Genomic DNA, 17,557 nt, shown 5'->3' with positions numbered 1-17,557 from the left:
GGGACATGCTGAGACTGGGGTTACTTGTTGGAATTCGGTGCATTCTCATGCTGGCGTTCAACTACTAATGCTGGAAGGCAGGGAGAAAAGATGCCAGTGGGTCAAGAGAACTTAAATGGAGATGGGTTAGACAGATACTGAGGTTATGTCCTCTTTCCTTTCTCTTCCAGAAAGAGACAGCATTTGAGATTGAAATTCCATGTGAAGCAAAGCCACGCACGGAAGGAAAAGAAATTCTAAACTGAGATTTCTCCAGTTTCACCCCATCTTAGTCTTCTTCATGCTGAGCCTTTAGCAAGATAGGTGGAGTTACCTATGGCTTCAGATTCAACCTTTATAAGAGGTTTTGCCACTAGAGGTTACAAGCACTAAAAAAGTAAGGAGGGAAAGAGCCACAAGGATATCGTGGACACATACAAAATCAGGATTTCAAGAAGGGTATGCATGTGTGTCAAATTTGATAAAAAGGATAAAGTCTCATTTTGCATGATTTTTATACTTATATTTGATGCTGAATTTCAGTGCAAAGCAAACGAATTTGAAAGTAATCACTAAATTATTTGGCGCCCATGTTTAGATTTTAAGATATTATTGTAACAATAAGTGTCTGTTTTTGCAGCACCACACAATTGGCCTCCAGCTAGTGTGACTGGGGATGCACGTGTGACACGTGTGGGCCAGCATCTTTTATTGGGTTGGCCAAAAAGTTCGTTTGGGTTTTCCGTAAGATCTTATGAACTTTTTCCATCAGATCTTACGAAGCTGAACGAACTTTTGGGCCAATCTAATTTTTTTATTTTTTATTGAAGTATAGTTCATTTACAATGCTGTGCTAGTTTCTGGTGCACAGCAAAGTGATTCAGTTACATATATATGTGTGTCTCTGTGTGTGTATATTCTTTTTCATATTCTTTTCCATTATAGGTTACTAAAAGGTATTGAATATAGTTCCCTGTGCTATACAGTAGGTCCTTGTTGTTTATCTGTTTTATATACAGTCGTCTGTATTGGGCCAGCATCTGTGTTGCTACTGATGGCACGACTTGTGTTTCCTCTTTGTTCTCTCCATGGCCTCACCCCTCCGGGAGGCTTCCCCACATACACACTTCCCACCACCTGCTTGCACTCTACACACCAGAGACCAGACCCTCCTCACATCTTCCTGCCTCTGAGCTTCCCTCTTCAGGGCACTAGCACCAATCTCCTCCAGTTCCCACGCTGGTGCTCAACTACTCCCCCTTCTGGCCAGTCGCTGGTACTGCTGCTCCTTCCTTCGTTTAATGTCCCCAGAACCCTCTTTTTAATCACTACTTCCTTAGCTGAGGCCTGTCCTGGTGTCTGGGACCTGTAAGGCCCTGACTAGTGATGCTCTGGCCTCTGCTTCCTCTCTTCCAATTCGTTTTGGACACAGACGCTAGAACATTCTTTCCAAAAGACTACTTTGTGCATGTCACCACCCTGCTCAAAAATCTCCAATTGTTGCCTAACGAATACTGTATATGCATCTTGGTCTGGCCCTCCTTCCTCACAGTTAGGCCAACCTTCCCATTGCAACGTATCTTCTACTCTTCCTGCTTACGGCACCAGCAAGACAGTCCACTCACTGCGATGGGGCTCTGGTGATGAAGACCAAAACCACGGTGATATTTTGGCAAGGAGTTCACCCGACTGGCTGTGGCCGCCTTAGCCTGAGGACTGAGCTAGGCACTGGGTGGGAATGTTTATTATTTTGGACTCCAGGCTGTAGAGAACATTAGCTCTTCCCACTAAGGAGAATTGTAAGAACACCAAGGGCCCCCAGGGGGCAGCAGATTCCAGGCAGCCTCTCCTAGAGTTTAGGCAGAAGGAGAGGACAGGCTGGAAAGTAAAGCTGGGCCTTAGCAACACACCATGCCAGGAATGGCCTGGAAAACAGGGTCAATGACTCTTCCGTGGGAGTAGGGGACCTGTCGGAAAAGAGTAGATGGCCCGGCAGAGTATTCACACTTCAGGATTAGAACATATACACTCCTTTCCTATGGGGTGGGGTGTGTGTGTGTACACACACACACACACACACACAGAGGTGTGCTGTTGTCATTAAAGATTGATATTAAGACTGAAAAAAATCTAGGGACATTTATTTGGTGGAACTGGTAAGGCTGGTTGGTGGGAATAAAAGTAAAAGTCTCTTAGATGCCAGAGGCAGCCTGAGTGAGGACTTGGGGATTATTCATTCAGTAACTATTTCCTGGGTGTCATCCATATTTCGAGCAGTGTATTAGGTGTTAGATTCTGCTAATTTTCTGCAAAAGGTTGGAAAGCTGCAGGAAGAAAACCTCAGTTTCCCGGTCCCTTTTTAGTTCTAACTGCTGGAATTCTGGTGACAAGATTGATGAATTGATTCTCCCCAAGAACTGGAAAAGGACAGGTTTTATCTGTCTTGAAAGGAGACCATGTGGACCCAGCAGTGTGGACACCAGGAGCAAGGGCCTGAGCTGGGTGACCGCCAGCATCCCTTCCAGTTCTAGAATTCTTTATCAGGCAGATGTCGGTCATAAAAGGATCACAGCATCTCCTTTACCTTATTCCCACATCAAGACAGGAGAGCAGTAAGAGGTACCATCTCAGAAGTAACTCCCTTAGTGAGTCATTTCTGGGACCTTTCGATGAGCCAGTAGTCAATACAAAGAGTGCCTGGGATTCTCAAAGGAAATAACCTTGGGAACACACACTTTCTTACAGAGTTGAACGTGGCAGCAGAGGGATTTTATCTGTTGTACGTGACATTGGAGGAGTTTTGTCTCCTGACTCGGTTTGGTGGGAAAGTACAATTCCTGTCGCTCACACTCTCAGCCCCGCCTGCCTTCCCCTCCGCTCCCCACTCACCTGGTTGTGGACGGTGTTCAGCTGGTTGTTGAAGGTCATGGTCAGGTTGGTGGATGTGCTGGGGGCCACGTGTGTGATGAAAGGGGTTTTGCTCTGGTTTACCGTGTCGTACATGTTCACCCGACGCTTGCAGATCTCCATGTTCTGGAAACATGATTTGACGCTGTTCACGCAAAAGGCAGAGACAGAGGCATTAGGGAAGGACAAGAAGGTAAGGTGGAATCCAGGGGAGAAAACGGAGAGAGAACAGTTAATCTAATAAACAAAACAACCGGGACACTTCACGGTAGGTCTCAATTTCCTGGATTTCTCATGCAGCGCCTGCATTTGCAAGAGTTGGTGGTACTTAGATGAATCCCCCCATTGTCTCACTACCTCTTCTCCCCATCCTGGTGGGTAAAGGTTCTCCACCAGCACACCAGACCTCTGGGCTCTCACTGCACTTCCTCATGCTGCTGATCTGCCTGCACCTTCACTGCTCATTCTCAGCTTTCAAGGTGGTTTCTGGAGCATAAACAAACGTATAAGTTCTCTGATTGGGAGCGTTGAACAGCAGTTGATGACCTGCCTCCACCTTCCTTGCGCTCACCCTTTCCAGCTAGTCTAGGGCACCAGCGCCATCTAGGGGTCAGCCAAGGAACTAGCTAACCCAGTACCAGGACCTCGTGCCACGCTTGTTCCTCCCTGGATTGTGTATGGAATGAGAACAATGATCTTAATGATTACTGCTAGTGGCTAACTTTACTGACAGTGTGGTAGTTGTTTGCAAGCACTGTCTCATTCAGTCCTACAGCAACCACGAGGGGAAGAGATACGACCGTTGGCCCTATTTTATGAGTAAGGCTGAAGCAGACAGAGGATGGGTAATTTGTCAAGATCAAGAGCTAATCACTGGCAGTCTTCACATACACATGTACATTCTCTTTACCTTCCTTCATTCTGCCTTTCAATTTTCTAATTCTTGCCCAGTTACATGAAGTAAACTTTCTCTTCCTCTTTTTCTTCCTCCATTGCATTTGTGAATCAAAACAAAACTCTAATTATGAAAGTCAAGTATAGAAGTGTTGCTGACACCAGCATCAAGGACAAGGAAAGCCACGAGTGGCCCTGACCAAACTTTTGAAAATCCACCATATAGTGTCCTTTAGACTTTATACACTGTTTTTCATTCACTTGTGTCTTCTTCTAATTAAACTTAATTTTCCTCAAATGGTAATATTCAAGACAATGAATATTAAATTTCAATTTAAAATACTTATTTTTAGGTATAAATAGTTTAATAACAATATAAAATTCTACTATTTTAAGATTACAGATGCATACTGTTTCCACATACTATAGGTACGTTATATTCTGGGCCAAGCAGGTGCTTGTGGGCTATCCCAAAACATCCTCTCCATGAAAGATGTTCTGAACTGACTTAGACATTCTTTCTGAGTTAATGACTACTTACATTGGCTACACAATGCACACTAAATAAACATTTACTGACTGACAGCCCTGGAGAGGAAGGAAAACGTATTCTCCAGTAACCAAGAGCTAGAAACACTATTACTAATGCTGGTAAGGCCAACATGTTTTGAGCATCTACGAAGTGTCAAGCCCACTGCTAAGTGCTTTCACATGGAGGCTGAAGGAATCAAACAATAGATTTTGTGTTCTTTTTGGACTGTAGTTAATGCATCAACGGTTTTCTGACAATTCAACACAAAGCTTTTAGACTCAGAACCTTCTAGCTGAAACGGTCTGAGTTTTTAGTTTCAGTTAGAGGAAAGCACTTTCACGTTGGGTTCATTCTGAGAGTGGTTTTTAAGGAAGCTGTGCACTGGAATCCTGGCGTGGAGAAATGAGTGGAGTCTCTTTCACCTGTTAATCTGGATGCTGGGGTAACCCTGGCCGAGCCCCAGAGGTGGGGTCTCTAGCAGGGCGGTGGGGTGGCCTGGAGGTTTCTTCTAGCCCCAGAGTTCTCCACGGTCTGCCCAACAAGTTCTAGGGTTACCTGGGGATCAGGCCGACTCTCGGGTAAGCCTGGGTATGCGCAAAGACCCTTCTTTCCTTCCGAGGCTTATTTTCCGAAATCTAAGTTGTCAGTTCTTCTCTTGGTCTCACACCAAGTTCTGAATTGGAAGCTGATGCCCATGGATTCCACACTTGGTCTTCATCCCACACAGTGAAGCACCCTATATCTGTTTCCTTACAAAACCCAGGGACAGACAGAACCCTGAGGTCATTCAACCAAGCCCCCAGCTTTATGCAGGGGACTGTCTCACTGACTTGGTGCAGATCGTAACGGGAGCCCCTCCATCTCCTATCTATAGCTGTTTCTCAGTCATCCCACTTCACCCCGAATACGCAAAGACTGATCTTATGGGGCCCCATCCAGTAAATCACCAAGTTTGCCTTTCTTTTGTGGTATAGACTGACACCCCTTGACTTACCCCTACCACACCCAGAAAAAGGACAAATCCCGTAATGAGAGTTTGCAAGGGATGGGTCCAAGTTCCTTCTTTATACAGGAGTTTGGTTGTTTCAAACGTGCTTCTAAATTAGAGGCAATGTCTGGTCGTTGCAATAAAATTTGACTTGCTCAACAACAGCTAGTAAGGAACAGACCTAAAACTGAGGAAGCACCGTCCATGGTAGGTGCCACACCATCCTTCCTCATATGCTGGTTAAGGTCAAATCCAGCCTTAAGCAGCCCGATCTGATTGTGGCCACGGCAGGGCCCACGATGACCTGTAGCTGTCTCTGATCCGCGCCTCTTCCCGTGTATTCCCTCTCCCTCCTGACCCTATCTACAATCTGCTGCTCTCTCGAGCACCCTGCTTCTCCCAGCAGACACCCAGGGAGGTGACTGTTTATTCTTTCACATCCCAAGCACCCCGGGGTCAAGAGGTTGAAGTGCTATCTCTCACTACTCTCTGGTATAGGCTGGACTGTGCTCCTCTAATTCACATTAAGTTAAAGTTCTAATCCCCCCGTACTTAAGAACGTGACTGACTTTGGAGATGGGATCTTTAAAGAGGTAAAACGAGGTCATTAGGGTGGGCCCTAATCCAATTCCTCAGAAGGAGGAGGAAATTAGGACACAGACATGCAAAAAAGGAAGGCCATGTGAAGACACAGGCAGAAGACAGCCATGGGTAAGCCAAGGAGAGAGGCCACGGAAAAAGCCAACTCTGCCAAACACCTAGATCTTGGGCTTCTAAAACGATGAGAAAATAAATGTCTGCTGTTTAAGACACGCAGCCACTCAGCGGTCCTTTGTTATGGTGCCTCCTACTACCCCCTCCCACGCTCAGGCCGCACAACCTCATGTCTTTTCTTTCCTCCTCATTTCGCCGAGGCCTGGGCCACTAGCTCAGTCCTGCCCACCCGGGAGACTTCAGAGGTCACCCTGACTCCTCGTCAGACATCCTGGCTTCTTAGTTCCTTCTCACCTCCAGTGACCTGCGGTCAATTCCAGCCACCCATTCCTTAGACTGTCCAACCGGAAACTGCTTCGCATCCCCCAAATTCAAGCCTAGAAATTCAAGCCTCCCATCCGGTCACATTTTCTACCCATCTGGCTTATTCGACTATTACTATACTAAACGATCTCTGAGCTGATCAGACCACTCAGTCTCTTTGGACCCCTCCCATCTTCCCTTCCTTTCTCTTCTGGCTAAGCCTCCCACAGCCATCACTTTGGATTTCAGTTGCTCCATTGCCAACGCCTATCTCCGTGTCAACCTTTTTCTCTTAGCAGCCCGGCAACACTCCACCTGACGGACCCAGCTACCTCCAGCCCTCCACGTCTCTCCATGCCTTCACCTGGGAAGCTCAGTTACAGCCGCGCTATTCATGTCCAACCCCCACGCTCAATGGTTCTGCTCTATTTCTCTGTTCCATTTACTCTGCCACCTCCCACTACCTGAACTTTCGGGAAACATCTTCTGAGCATCCTTTATCTCTAAGCTCTTACTACCAGACACTTCCCATCAGCATCTTAAATTGCTCAAGTCTCTTCCATATGAAAAGAAACCCCACCCTGGGGCCTTCCCTAGTCACCCCTCTATTTTTTCCCTCCCCTTTCCCAGCCTTCCTTCTTGGAAAGGGTACTATCTATTTCTTCACCTCTCAATCTTTCAACCTGCTAAACTGGTTTCTGCTTCTACCATCCACTGAAACAGCTCTCACTAGTTACCAACAACTTCCAAGTTGCCAAATCTGATGGGCATTTTTTTCCAAGCTTATTTGACTTGACCAAGTGACAGCAGACAGATCTCTGTTAAACACAACTCTCACCAGCCATTCCTCTGCCATCAAGCCTTTAATGACTTCCCGTTGCTCTTAGAAGAAAGGCTGAAATCTGTAACACGGAAGGCCCGCCCCTGGCTTATCCTGGGGCCTCATCTCTCCCCGTCCTTCAGCTCCAGGGCCGGTCCTGCCCGTGTTGGAGTCTCCATGCGGCAACGCCCCTTCCGCTCTCGCAGGCCCTTCCACCAGGCACCTCCCTCTCCTTTGGCGGTCCTGTCCTCGGGTCTTCCCCGCCATGCCCCAAGCAAGGCCCCCTTGTTACATGCTCTCCCGTCCTATGTGTCCCCTGATAGCATCCTGGATATGTGGGGACCGCTGGTTTAGTACCTTCCTCTCTCCTATAGATTGTAAGCTCCAGCGGGCAGGGGTCCCATCTGCTTTACTCCCCACATACTGCAGCCCCTGGCATAGCACACCACACAGCGAATGAATGAATGAACGAAAGAACACACCCAGATCCACACTGGACTGAGTCCACTCGTGACCTCTGCCCTCGCACGTGGCTTTGCGTCACAGACGCTGCCATTCTGAGCACCTCGCTTCGTGCACAGACCCCCAGGGTCCGGCCCACCCGGCCTCGTGCCCTCTCACGCCCCACTGTTCCCCCTCTTTGGTGTCAAGAAAACTTCGGCCCAGGGTCCCAATGTGGCCACCACCTGCTTTGATAAATAGTTTTACCGGAACACAGCCTCCCTCATCGGTTTATGTATCGTCTACAACTGCCTTCAGCTCTAATGGCAGCACTGAGCCGCTGTGACAGGGACCGTATGGACGCAAAGCCTCAATTATTTACTATCTGGGGATTTCGGGAAAAAGTCTGCCCAGCCCTGGAATAAAGCGTCGCATGGGACACCTACTGTGTGCTGTGGGGAAAGTCGAGTAAGTGTGTCATGGTGACAAAGGGGTGGTTCAGGGTCTCGATCGGAGTGATTCTCTTATCAGCGTCTATGGTCAGCATCTTCTTCAACAGGTCGATGAACTCCCGCCGGTCCGCCTTTTCCACCAACATGTCACTCCCTTCCAAATCTGTCGTCATGTTCACCTGAAAGCAAGCGGCGACAGGTTACCAAGAGCCCGCGCGGCCTCCCTCCCCCTGACGCCTCTTAGTTTGCGCCCTGCAGCTCCATCCTAATCTCTCGGTCACCCCTTCCCAACCCCCAGAAGGCTGTGTCTGCCCCGTGGGAGGTGCTGCCTCGGGTCATCACTGCCCACCGGACGCGGCTGTTCTCTCTGCAGGAGAGACAGAGGGAGGGCACGCTGGGAAGGGAGAGGCCACTGCCGGCACCTGCAAATGTATAAACGTGCCGGGGGTACCCGGCTCCTGTTCATCACTTAGGCGGAAATACACCTCACATCACGCCTCACTGCAAAGAACCACAGGATGAAGAGAGTCCTGGAGACGGAGTGCGTGACAATGTGAGTGCACGGAATACTACTGAACGGTACACTTACAAATGGTTTAAATGATAAAAGTTATGCTACATGTATTTCCCCACAGTTAAAAAAAACAATAATTACAACCAAGCGGTAAAAAATAAGACGCAAAAAGGTTTATTTATTTAACCTTCCGAGGGAGATGCTGGGGCCTCAGCACCCTCTTCCCACCCCTACGGTGTGTCAGTCCTCTTGCAGGTCCTGAACTAGGGCCCGAGTTATTCAAGTCCCTGGGTTCGCTGGGATCACCTCTGGCCAAGGCAGGCAGGACATCTGAACACAGGATTTTTCTTCCAAGAGCAAAAGCTTATACTAGGATGGCCTTTAAAAGCCTTGTTTTGTGGTGCTTTCTATATTTTCCAAGACGTGCGCGGGAAGGCGATTTCGGTTTTCTCGGGCAATCTAAGCTTCTAATCAACTGACAAGTATACTTTACTCAGAATCATGAGTTTTGGTTACACTTCTCTTCCATAAGAGGTGTGCTAAGTCTTTATTGGTCTGTAGCTTTATTTCTCATTGCTTTGAAGAAAAACTCACTTTGGGTTGCCCTGATTTCAGACTAGTTTCTACCCTAAAAATAGCTGACGTTCTAGAATTTTCTCTGGGTACAAAGGTGAGAGGCTGTGGTCCCTCCAGTGAGCTGAGAGAGACTGAGTGCAGTGGGCTGAACTGTGTTCTCGCGGAAGATGTGACTCCTAATCCCCGGTACCTGTGAAATAGGGTCTCTGCAGATGGAACCAAGTTAAAGTCATACTGGAGTAGAGTGGGCCATAAATCCAATGACTGCCGTCTTTATAAGAGAAAGAAGGGAGATTTGGACACAGAGACAAGAGGGAACACAGGGATGAAGACCACATGAAGAAGGAGGCAGAGACTGGCCGGATGCAGATACAAGTCAAGGGAAACTGGGGATTGCCAGGGGCCGCCAGAAGCTAGGAGAAAGGCACGGACAGTCTTTTCCTAGAGCCTGCAGAGGGAACATGGGTTGTTGGTACTGTGATTTCAAACTTCCAGCCTCCAGAACTGCGAGAGAATAAATGTTGTTGTCTTAAGTCACCCAGTTTATGGCCCCTTGTTAAGGTAGCCCTAGGGAACTAATCATGGGCATTAAACTCAAATGTACTAATGGGCTTGAATTCTTCTCGTGAAGACATCAGTAAGATTGTCCAGTACTATTTTACAATTGGAAACCAATAAACTGAAGCCATTTTTAAAAAGCTGGTGTAAGGTTTTTTTAATTTTTTTATTTTTGGCTGCGTCGGGTCTTCATTGGTGCACACAGGCTTTGTCTAGTTGTGGTGAGCAGGGGCTACTCTTCATTGCAGTGCGCGGGCTTCTCATGCTTCTCATTGTGGCGGCTTCTCTTGTTGAGGAGCATGGGTTCTAGGCGCGAGGGCTTCAGTAGTTGTGGCACATGGGCTCAGTAGTTGTGGCTCGCGAACTCTAGAGCACAGGCTCAGTAGTTGTGGCGCTGGGCTTAGCTGCTCTGCGGCATGTGGGATCCTCCCAGACCAGGGCTTGAACCCGTGTCCCCTGCATTGGCAGGCGGATTCTCAACCACTGCGCCACCAGGGAAGTCCTGGTGTAAGGTTTTAAAAATGTTCCACAAATCCAATGGTATTCTTCCTAAGGCTGGCATATCATTGTTTAAGGTCAAGGTCAACCACCACAGTTGAGTAATGTGGATTTCTACCCACCATCCTACATTAATTGCTCTCGCAGAAGTCTTGCTGTGCTTGGTTTTTAAAGGGCTAACACTGCATACTCACCCACGGAGCTTACCTGGGCCATATCATCTAAACAGTTGAAAATGTACTTCCTTGCTTCTTTTGACTTAATCCCCGTCTCTGCTTCATGGTCATCTGGTGTCTGGTCAAGAGAGGCAAAAGCCCATTGGTAATATGAATTATTTCCTAGTCACTGTGACTCAAACCTGCCAGCTTCTGCTTCTCCCAGAGGGTCTTTTCCCACCCTTCGGAGAAGGAGACTAGGATTCTTCTTAAAGTGGCCTGCGTACGAATGCCTTCCTCTCTTTAGCCTCCACACTAACTCATCCCTCCTCCTTCCTTGCTTCCTTCCCATGAACACCTGTTGGGGGCCTGCTTTGAGTCAGGTCTGGAGGATCCCCAGACGAGCAAGATATGCCACAACCCTGACAGACCTACATTCTCCCCTAAGTTTAAGGAATAAGGTCAGGTTCCATATGTGGAAAAGCAGAAGCCCTTTTTCCACTTGCTTTAAAATGTTAATTTAATGTATCAAACTCGTATACGTAGAGCTCTCCCTATGTGCCAGGCGCTATTCTAAAGCACGTGAACTCATGTAACGCCCTTCACGACCATCTTAGGGAGGGCAGCTGCCAGCCCATTTTCCAGAGGCAGAAACAGGAACAGAAAGCTTGAGGGGCCTGCCAAGGTCCCAGGGCCAGTGATGGCAGCTGGCTCCGGAGTCTGTCCTGTGTGTCCCCTCCGCCTGGGCCCGGGGTGCACACACCCAGCTCCCGAACTGGCCTCAGTCTAGGAAGCTGCTGTTTCCAATTACTATGGATTTTGGCACTCATTCATGGATCACAGGTAATTAATCCTTCAGATCTCGCTCAAGGACAGCACACCTGGAGCTGCTACGATTCAGGCTTCGATCTGGGAACAGCTGGCCAAGTGGGCCTGAGGCTCTTAACTAAGACGTAGAAGTGAACCCTGCCCCTGCCCGGCCTCGGCCTCTCCCCACCGGGACTCTTTTTCACCGGACCTGACCTTGAGCTGCTCACACTCACAGCTGCCAAACGCCAGCCTCCCGTCAATAGCCTAGGATCCTTGTTTAGCTTCCAGATCTCTTTTCAAAGTCTTTTGCCACCATTGGCCACACATTATCTTTAAATGTATTAGAATATAGTGTGGTTTCTGTCAAAAAAAAACACCCACCCACACTCTTGCAAAAAAAGAAACACCTAAAATGAACACAAAACACACTTAAGACTTGTATTATTTTCTCCTTCCCAGGAAAAAAACATTAATTTTAATTACTAGGCACAGATCAAAGTGAAAGCAAAATACGTTTCTGTTAAAGTCAAAGCACCAGAGTTTACGGTGTGCAATGGTGCGCTCCACCACCTGCCGGCCAGGACCAGCAGACCCCTCCCCGGGGCCTTCGTATGCTGTGTGGCTTAGCCTGCTTCCCTGCCTGGAAGGCCCTCTTCATCCTTCAGGGCCCGGCTCGAATGCTCCTCCCCGACCCTCTGCCACAGCGAGATTAAAGGCTCCCTCCTCCGGCCTCCCACGCTCTGTTCCTGCCGGGAACAGAGCGCTGGTCACGGCGGGGAGGCAGGGCTTGCCACACAGGTTCAGGCTCCCTCTGGACCGGGAGCTCCTTGAGGGCAGGGGGTGGTTCATTTCTCTGTCTAGTAACCAACCAGACAGGTCATTAAGATTCACTGGATTAAATCTCAGGAGTTTAGAGATCAGAGTTTGAGCCGCAAAAGGCAGCAGGTCAAACAAAGTGGTGTTTTTTGGTACACGGGCCTCTCACTGTTGTGGCCTCTCCCGTTGCGGAGCACAGGCTCCGGACGCGCAGGCTCAGCGGCCATGGCTCACGGGCCCAGGCGCTCCGCGGCATGTGGGATCTTCCCGGACCGGGGCACGAACCCGTGTCCCCTGCACCGGCAGGCAGACTCCCAACCACTGCGCCACCAGGGAAGCCCAAGTGGTGCTTTCTGAACATTCAGATTCATCCACACCATGTATCAACCACAGTCGCGCCTCCCCCGTGGCCGAATCACAATCAGGTCCAGGACCAACGCGCCGCTGTCAAAGGCTCCCCACTGATGGGACCTTCTTCCCTGCGTGCTGGGTGTTGGAGGGGATGCTCTTCCTACCTTCAGCCTCCACAGAGGATATGGCGAGTCTGTGTCACGGTTGAAAAACCTAGTTGTCTTTGTTCCTGCGCTTAATAAATATTCTGCTGGCAAACCCTGTGTTTGTGAAATATACCGAATCTGCAAGAAAAGATGAGAACGAGGTCAGGGCTTTTCCCGTCATCATACATGTGGTACACTGATGGCTCTAGTGTCTTGGAGAAAAACAACAATTTTATAGGGAGAGAGAGAAGTAATCAAAGGAAAAGGGGAAAGAAAGAGGAATAAAGAAAGAAAAGCGAGGCGAAAGGAAGCAAGGTTTGGGAGACAGTGTAACACCGCGTAGCCCCATCTGTACGTCAGGTTATAAATGAGGTGCCAATCCAGATGAAGAATGAGGGCTTGCTGTGCACACCTGTGCTCTCCGGACCCACCTGGTCGTACTCTGAAGCTCCTGGATACAGTGGCCAGCCCAGGAAGAGCTCTGCAATGACGCAGCCCAGGGACCACATATCAATTGCTTCACAAAATGGTAAACCAAGGATGATCTCAGGGGCCCTGGAAAGGAAGAATGGAAAAAAAATCATCAGCAATTTGGAAATGCAGGCAGGTATTTCTACATGAATTCTACATAAAATCCAGTCTTTCAAACCCAAGGTACCATTATTGACCCCCTGAAGGGCCTGTCATTCTCGAGCTGGACTGAAATGACCCCTCCACCCTTTGACTTGGCCCTGCCCATCAGCAGGGAGCCTGGCTGGGAAGAAGGGTAGGTCTGTGGCTCTAGACAGACCCCCAGGGAACCACAGCTATTGACTTCATTACCATCACACTCCAGCCAGATGAGCTAAGGATCATTTCAGAGACACTTGGGGAATTATGTTTTGTAGCTGAAAACTCGGGAAACCAACCTTTAGAGTGCCCAGTTTTTACAAAGGAATTCTTAAGTACAGGTATTCTGTTTTCAGTAATATATATAAAACAAGTGGCCTCCACCCAGAATGGGATTACATCCAATATCTGTTTATGCCAACAATCCTTAGGAGTTTGTATCACTTTCCCAAGGAAACACTGTTTTTTTTCATTAGCTTCTAAAAAGTTCTCTACTATGACAATTATAGAACTCTGTTCGCGATACCTAGTTTGGGTATCGATCAGAATTCCATCATAAACCCTTTCCTAACTGTAGAAATTACGTTCCTTCACGTGATAAACCAGGTTACATGCTGGAACTTCTGAAGGAAATCACCTAAACTCAAAGAGAAAATTTCACATGCAGTTGGTAATCAAAACCAAAGACCACAGAGTACCTCTTCTTTTCTAGGAATTGGTCATGATTGCTAAGGGTACATTTTGGAGAAAACCACATTCAGAGTATGAGATACGAACCCAGTTTATGTTTTTTAAAAGAACGTGGCTCGAGGCACTCTGCTGATACATTAGCCCAACTTCTGTTTTCTCTCTCAACTGTCCCCTTGATTAAGCCATACAGGAAGACGCTACTCTCCACCCTTTCAGCAGCCTGGAGCGGAGTGCAGGGAGCGGGGAGGCCTTTCTCTGCCTGCGTTATCTTCGCCCAGCTAGCACGAGAGGCGGGGCGTGGCAAGGGAGGGGGCGTCAGAGACACCTCCACTTGGAGCTTCAAGCTGAATTTTCCCTGCTTAAAAAGCATCTCCCCACCTGCTCCTTTAAATTTGCTCTCATTGCGAATCTTCTTTTTCTCTACGTCATGGTACTGAAAAAAAAAAACAAAACAAGAACCAAAGTGTCTTGCTACCCAGTCTTTTGACTTTTCAGGTGTAAAAAGGAGTTTCTTCACTTCCTTGGAGCTGGAGAGTCAGCACTGCCGCCAGTGCTTCCAGAGCTCCACAGTCACGATCTGGGAGGCAAGAGTGCCTGTCCTGAAGCCCAAGGCTGGGTCTCCCCAGGCTCGGGAGAAGGGAGTTGCTGCGGAGGGCGGGGGGAGCGAGCTGCTGCTTGACGGGTCTGCCCTGTGCCCATCCCCTCACGGCTGGGCATCTTCAGCTGCCAGGGTTTGCCTGGCACTTGGCCCTGTCTTTGGTCTTTTTCTCCTCCAAGCCTAGTAGCTGACGGTCCGTGTGAATACGGGAGGCTGCTCTCGCCCTCTGGCACTGATGCCCTGGGGACGCTGGGGGTGGTTTTATGACACATCACTGCTGGACTGTCCTGTGTCATGAGGCCTCCGATCCCACAACTGGCCTAGGTCACTGTGTCCAGCGCTGCCGCCCCACACCAGGGCTTCCGGAGCCCCCCGATCATCGTGTGTAACCGACCAAATTATTGCAGGTTGCCTCTGGTAATGCAATCTCTTCAGAGGTGGTTTTGGTTTATTTTAAAAAACACATCTTTTAGGAAAGAAGGGAATATTTGAAAAGAACATTACAGAGAGAACAACGTGCTTTTCCTACATGTGTGTCAGAACCTGCTTTGCTTTCTGCCCCCTCTGTCTAGAGTCAGATGTGTCCACCTGCCTCCTCTCCCTGGGAGAGGCATTCTGGTCTGGTCCTGAGAAGCCCCTCCTGTGGCAGCCGCTGCTGCCTCAGGATCAAGCATCGCGGCACCTCTGGCCCCTCTTCCTGTGACCCGTCCCCTTGCCCTTTGCAGCCTGGACACTCCAGTCTCCAGGTTGGGTCTTAGGAACAGGCAGCTGCTGTTCCATGGGGAATCTCTGGATGTGACCATGGGGCTGCCCTTCTGATCAGGTTAATCAACTGGTCCTCATGCCCCTAAGCAGGTCACTGGGAACCTCTGGAAACCCATCTCCCAGATTCTGTTCCCTGATGCTCTGCCTAGCAGAATCCAACAAGTAAGACTGTCACGCAAAGGGCGCTCCAGCAACGTTCTTTGGAGAGAAACACTAGACGTGGACTCTGTCGGCTGACGTTACACGGACAGGGCCTGTGAAAATTGTTCAGTCCATTCTCCATCGGAAAAGGAAACGGCGGCGATTCGTGGTGCCGTGACGTCTACAGCAGAGGATTTCTCTTGCCGTGACCATAGTGAACAAATGCTTGAGCGTCAGGTAGGGCGGCCGGGAGACAAAAGAAACAGAGGGCGTAGCCCTGTCCATTGGGCCCCAATGCTGGGAAGGCAGCACTAAAGCACACGTCAAATGAGGTCGAGCACAAAACGTACACAACACACACACACACACACACACAGATATGAAAACAGAGCTAATCCAAACACACAAACTCGCTCCAGCATCTCCCGTTTTAAAAAATCAAGCAGGGCTTCCCTGGTGGCGCAGTGGTTGAGAGTCCGCCTGCCGATGCAGGGGACGCTGGTTCGTGCCCCGGTCCGGGAGGATCCCACATGCCGCGGAGCGGCTGGGCCCGTGGGCCATGGCCGCTGAGCCTGCACGTCCGGAGCCTGTGCTCCGCAACGGGAGAGGCCACAACAGTGAGAGGCCCGCGTACCACAAAAAAAAAAAAAAAAATCAAGCAGAACGCAAGGACAAAACACACCAAACCCAAAACCAAACCTCTCCTAATCCCTTCAGCTCCCGCAGCTGTTGCCTTAATTCTCTGTTCTCCTTCGAAAGCTGAATCTCTTAAGAGTCATCTCCGGCAGCTTCTACTGCTTTGCCTCACGCATCTTCCCTCCCTCCTCTAACTGAACTTTCCCCTCCGCTCCACTCAATTGCAGAGCTCGCCGAGACCAGCAGGAACCACGTCATGTCCCCTGGTCAGCTTGTAAGCTCTGGAACCCGAGAGCCGCATTTCTTCCACGCAGTTGACCGTTCTGTCTTGTTTTGAAACACGCAGTCTTGGTTTTCACAACACCACGCACTGCCGCATTTGTCCTGCCCCTCTGGCTCATGGCTTGTCTTCCTTTATCCAACTGCTACCTGATGGCAAAGCCGTAGGACCCCTTCTCTTCTCTCTTTTCATTGTTTTTCTAGGTGATTCTTATGGGTTGAATTGTGTCCCCCAAAGACATGTTGAAGTCCTAACCCCTTGCTACCTCAAAATGTGCCCTTCTCTGGGAACGCGGTCGTTACAGATTAGTTAAGATGATGTCATCCCGGGGTAGGGTGGATCCTTAATCCAATGTGACTGGTGTCCTTAGAAGAAGAGGGAAGTTTGGACACAGACGCAGAGGGAAGATGGCCATGTGAAGATGCAGGCAGAGGTTGGAGTGATGATGCTGCAAGCCAAGGAGTGCCAGGAGCCAGCAGAAACTAGAAAAGGCGGGAAGGATCCTCCCCTGGAGGCTTCAGAGGAAGCACAGCCTTGCTGCCACCTTGATTTTGGACTCCTAGCTTCCAGAACTGTGAGAGAATAAATATCTGGTGTCCTGAGTCATGCATTTTGTGGTACTTGTTTCTGCAGCGCTAGGAAACTGAGAGAGTCATTGTATCCATTCTCACAGGTTTAAATCCCATTTTGTGTATTTCCAAATGTCTATCTCCATCTTGGACTTTTCTCAGCTCCAGCTTTATATTTCTTTTCTTTCTTTTTTTTTTTTGCAATACGCGGGCCTCTCACTGTCGTGGCCTCTCCCGTTGCGGAGCACAGGCTCCAGACGCGCAGGCTCAGCGGCCATGGCTCACGGGCCCAGCCGCTCCGCGGCATGTAGGATCTTCCCAGACCGGGGCACGAACCCGCGTGCCCTGCATCAGCAGGCAGACTCCCAAGCGGACTCTCAACCATTGCGCCACCGGGGAAGCCCCAGCTTTATGTTTCTGATGGCCTGGCATCTCCACCGGAATATCTCACAACCATCTGAAACTTACTACGTTTGAAAGGGAACTCTTCTCTTCTGCACTCCGCGCCCCCCGCCCCCGCAAATAATTCCTCCCTCTGTCCTTGTTTCACTAAATGGAATTACCACCCCACCCCGCTGTTACTCATGTTGGAAACCTGGAATTGACCTTTGATTCCTCTCTCTCCCTCTCCATCCTCACCACCCAATCCATCAATATGGCAGCTCCGAAGTACCTCTCAAATTGGCCCCTGATTCTCCATTTCCACTGCCACTGCTCTGGCCCTGGCCACCCATCTCACCTGGAGCTTCCTATCTGGTCTTTCCACTTCGTCACCCCTTCCTCCAGTCCAGTCTCTACTGGCTGAACAGGTCACA

At 49.3% G+C, this 17,557-nt stretch overlaps 1 protein-coding gene across 2 annotated transcripts in view; it reads right to left on the bottom strand.

The window, feature by feature from the left end:
* HIPK2 (homeodomain interacting protein kinase 2) overlaps positions 1–17,557 on the bottom strand; it is a 194,378-nt gene that overhangs the window by 44,124 nt on the left and 132,697 nt on the right. For both annotated transcript variants that reach the window (XM_030853979.2, XM_030853981.2), the window contains exons 3-7: positions 12,886–13,009; positions 12,473–12,592; positions 10,384–10,470; positions 8,025–8,209; positions 2,869–3,031 (exon numbers count right to left, since the gene is read on the bottom strand). In XM_030853979.2, the coding sequence (XP_030709839.1) occupies positions 2,869–3,031; positions 8,025–8,209; positions 10,384–10,470; positions 12,473–12,592; positions 12,886–13,009 (679 nt within the window). The remainder of the gene's footprint in view (positions 1–2,868; positions 3,032–8,024; positions 8,210–10,383; positions 10,471–12,472; positions 12,593–12,885; positions 13,010–17,557) is intronic.

Source organism: Globicephala melas, chromosome 9 (assembly GCF_963455315.2).
Source record: "Globicephala melas chromosome 9, mGloMel1.2, whole genome shotgun sequence".
In the NCBI taxonomy this organism is placed as follows: Eukaryota; Metazoa; Chordata; class Mammalia; order Artiodactyla; family Delphinidae; genus Globicephala; species Globicephala melas.
The sequence above is the reverse complement of the archived record's forward strand: the minus strand, read 5'-3'. Positions and strand labels throughout refer to the sequence as shown.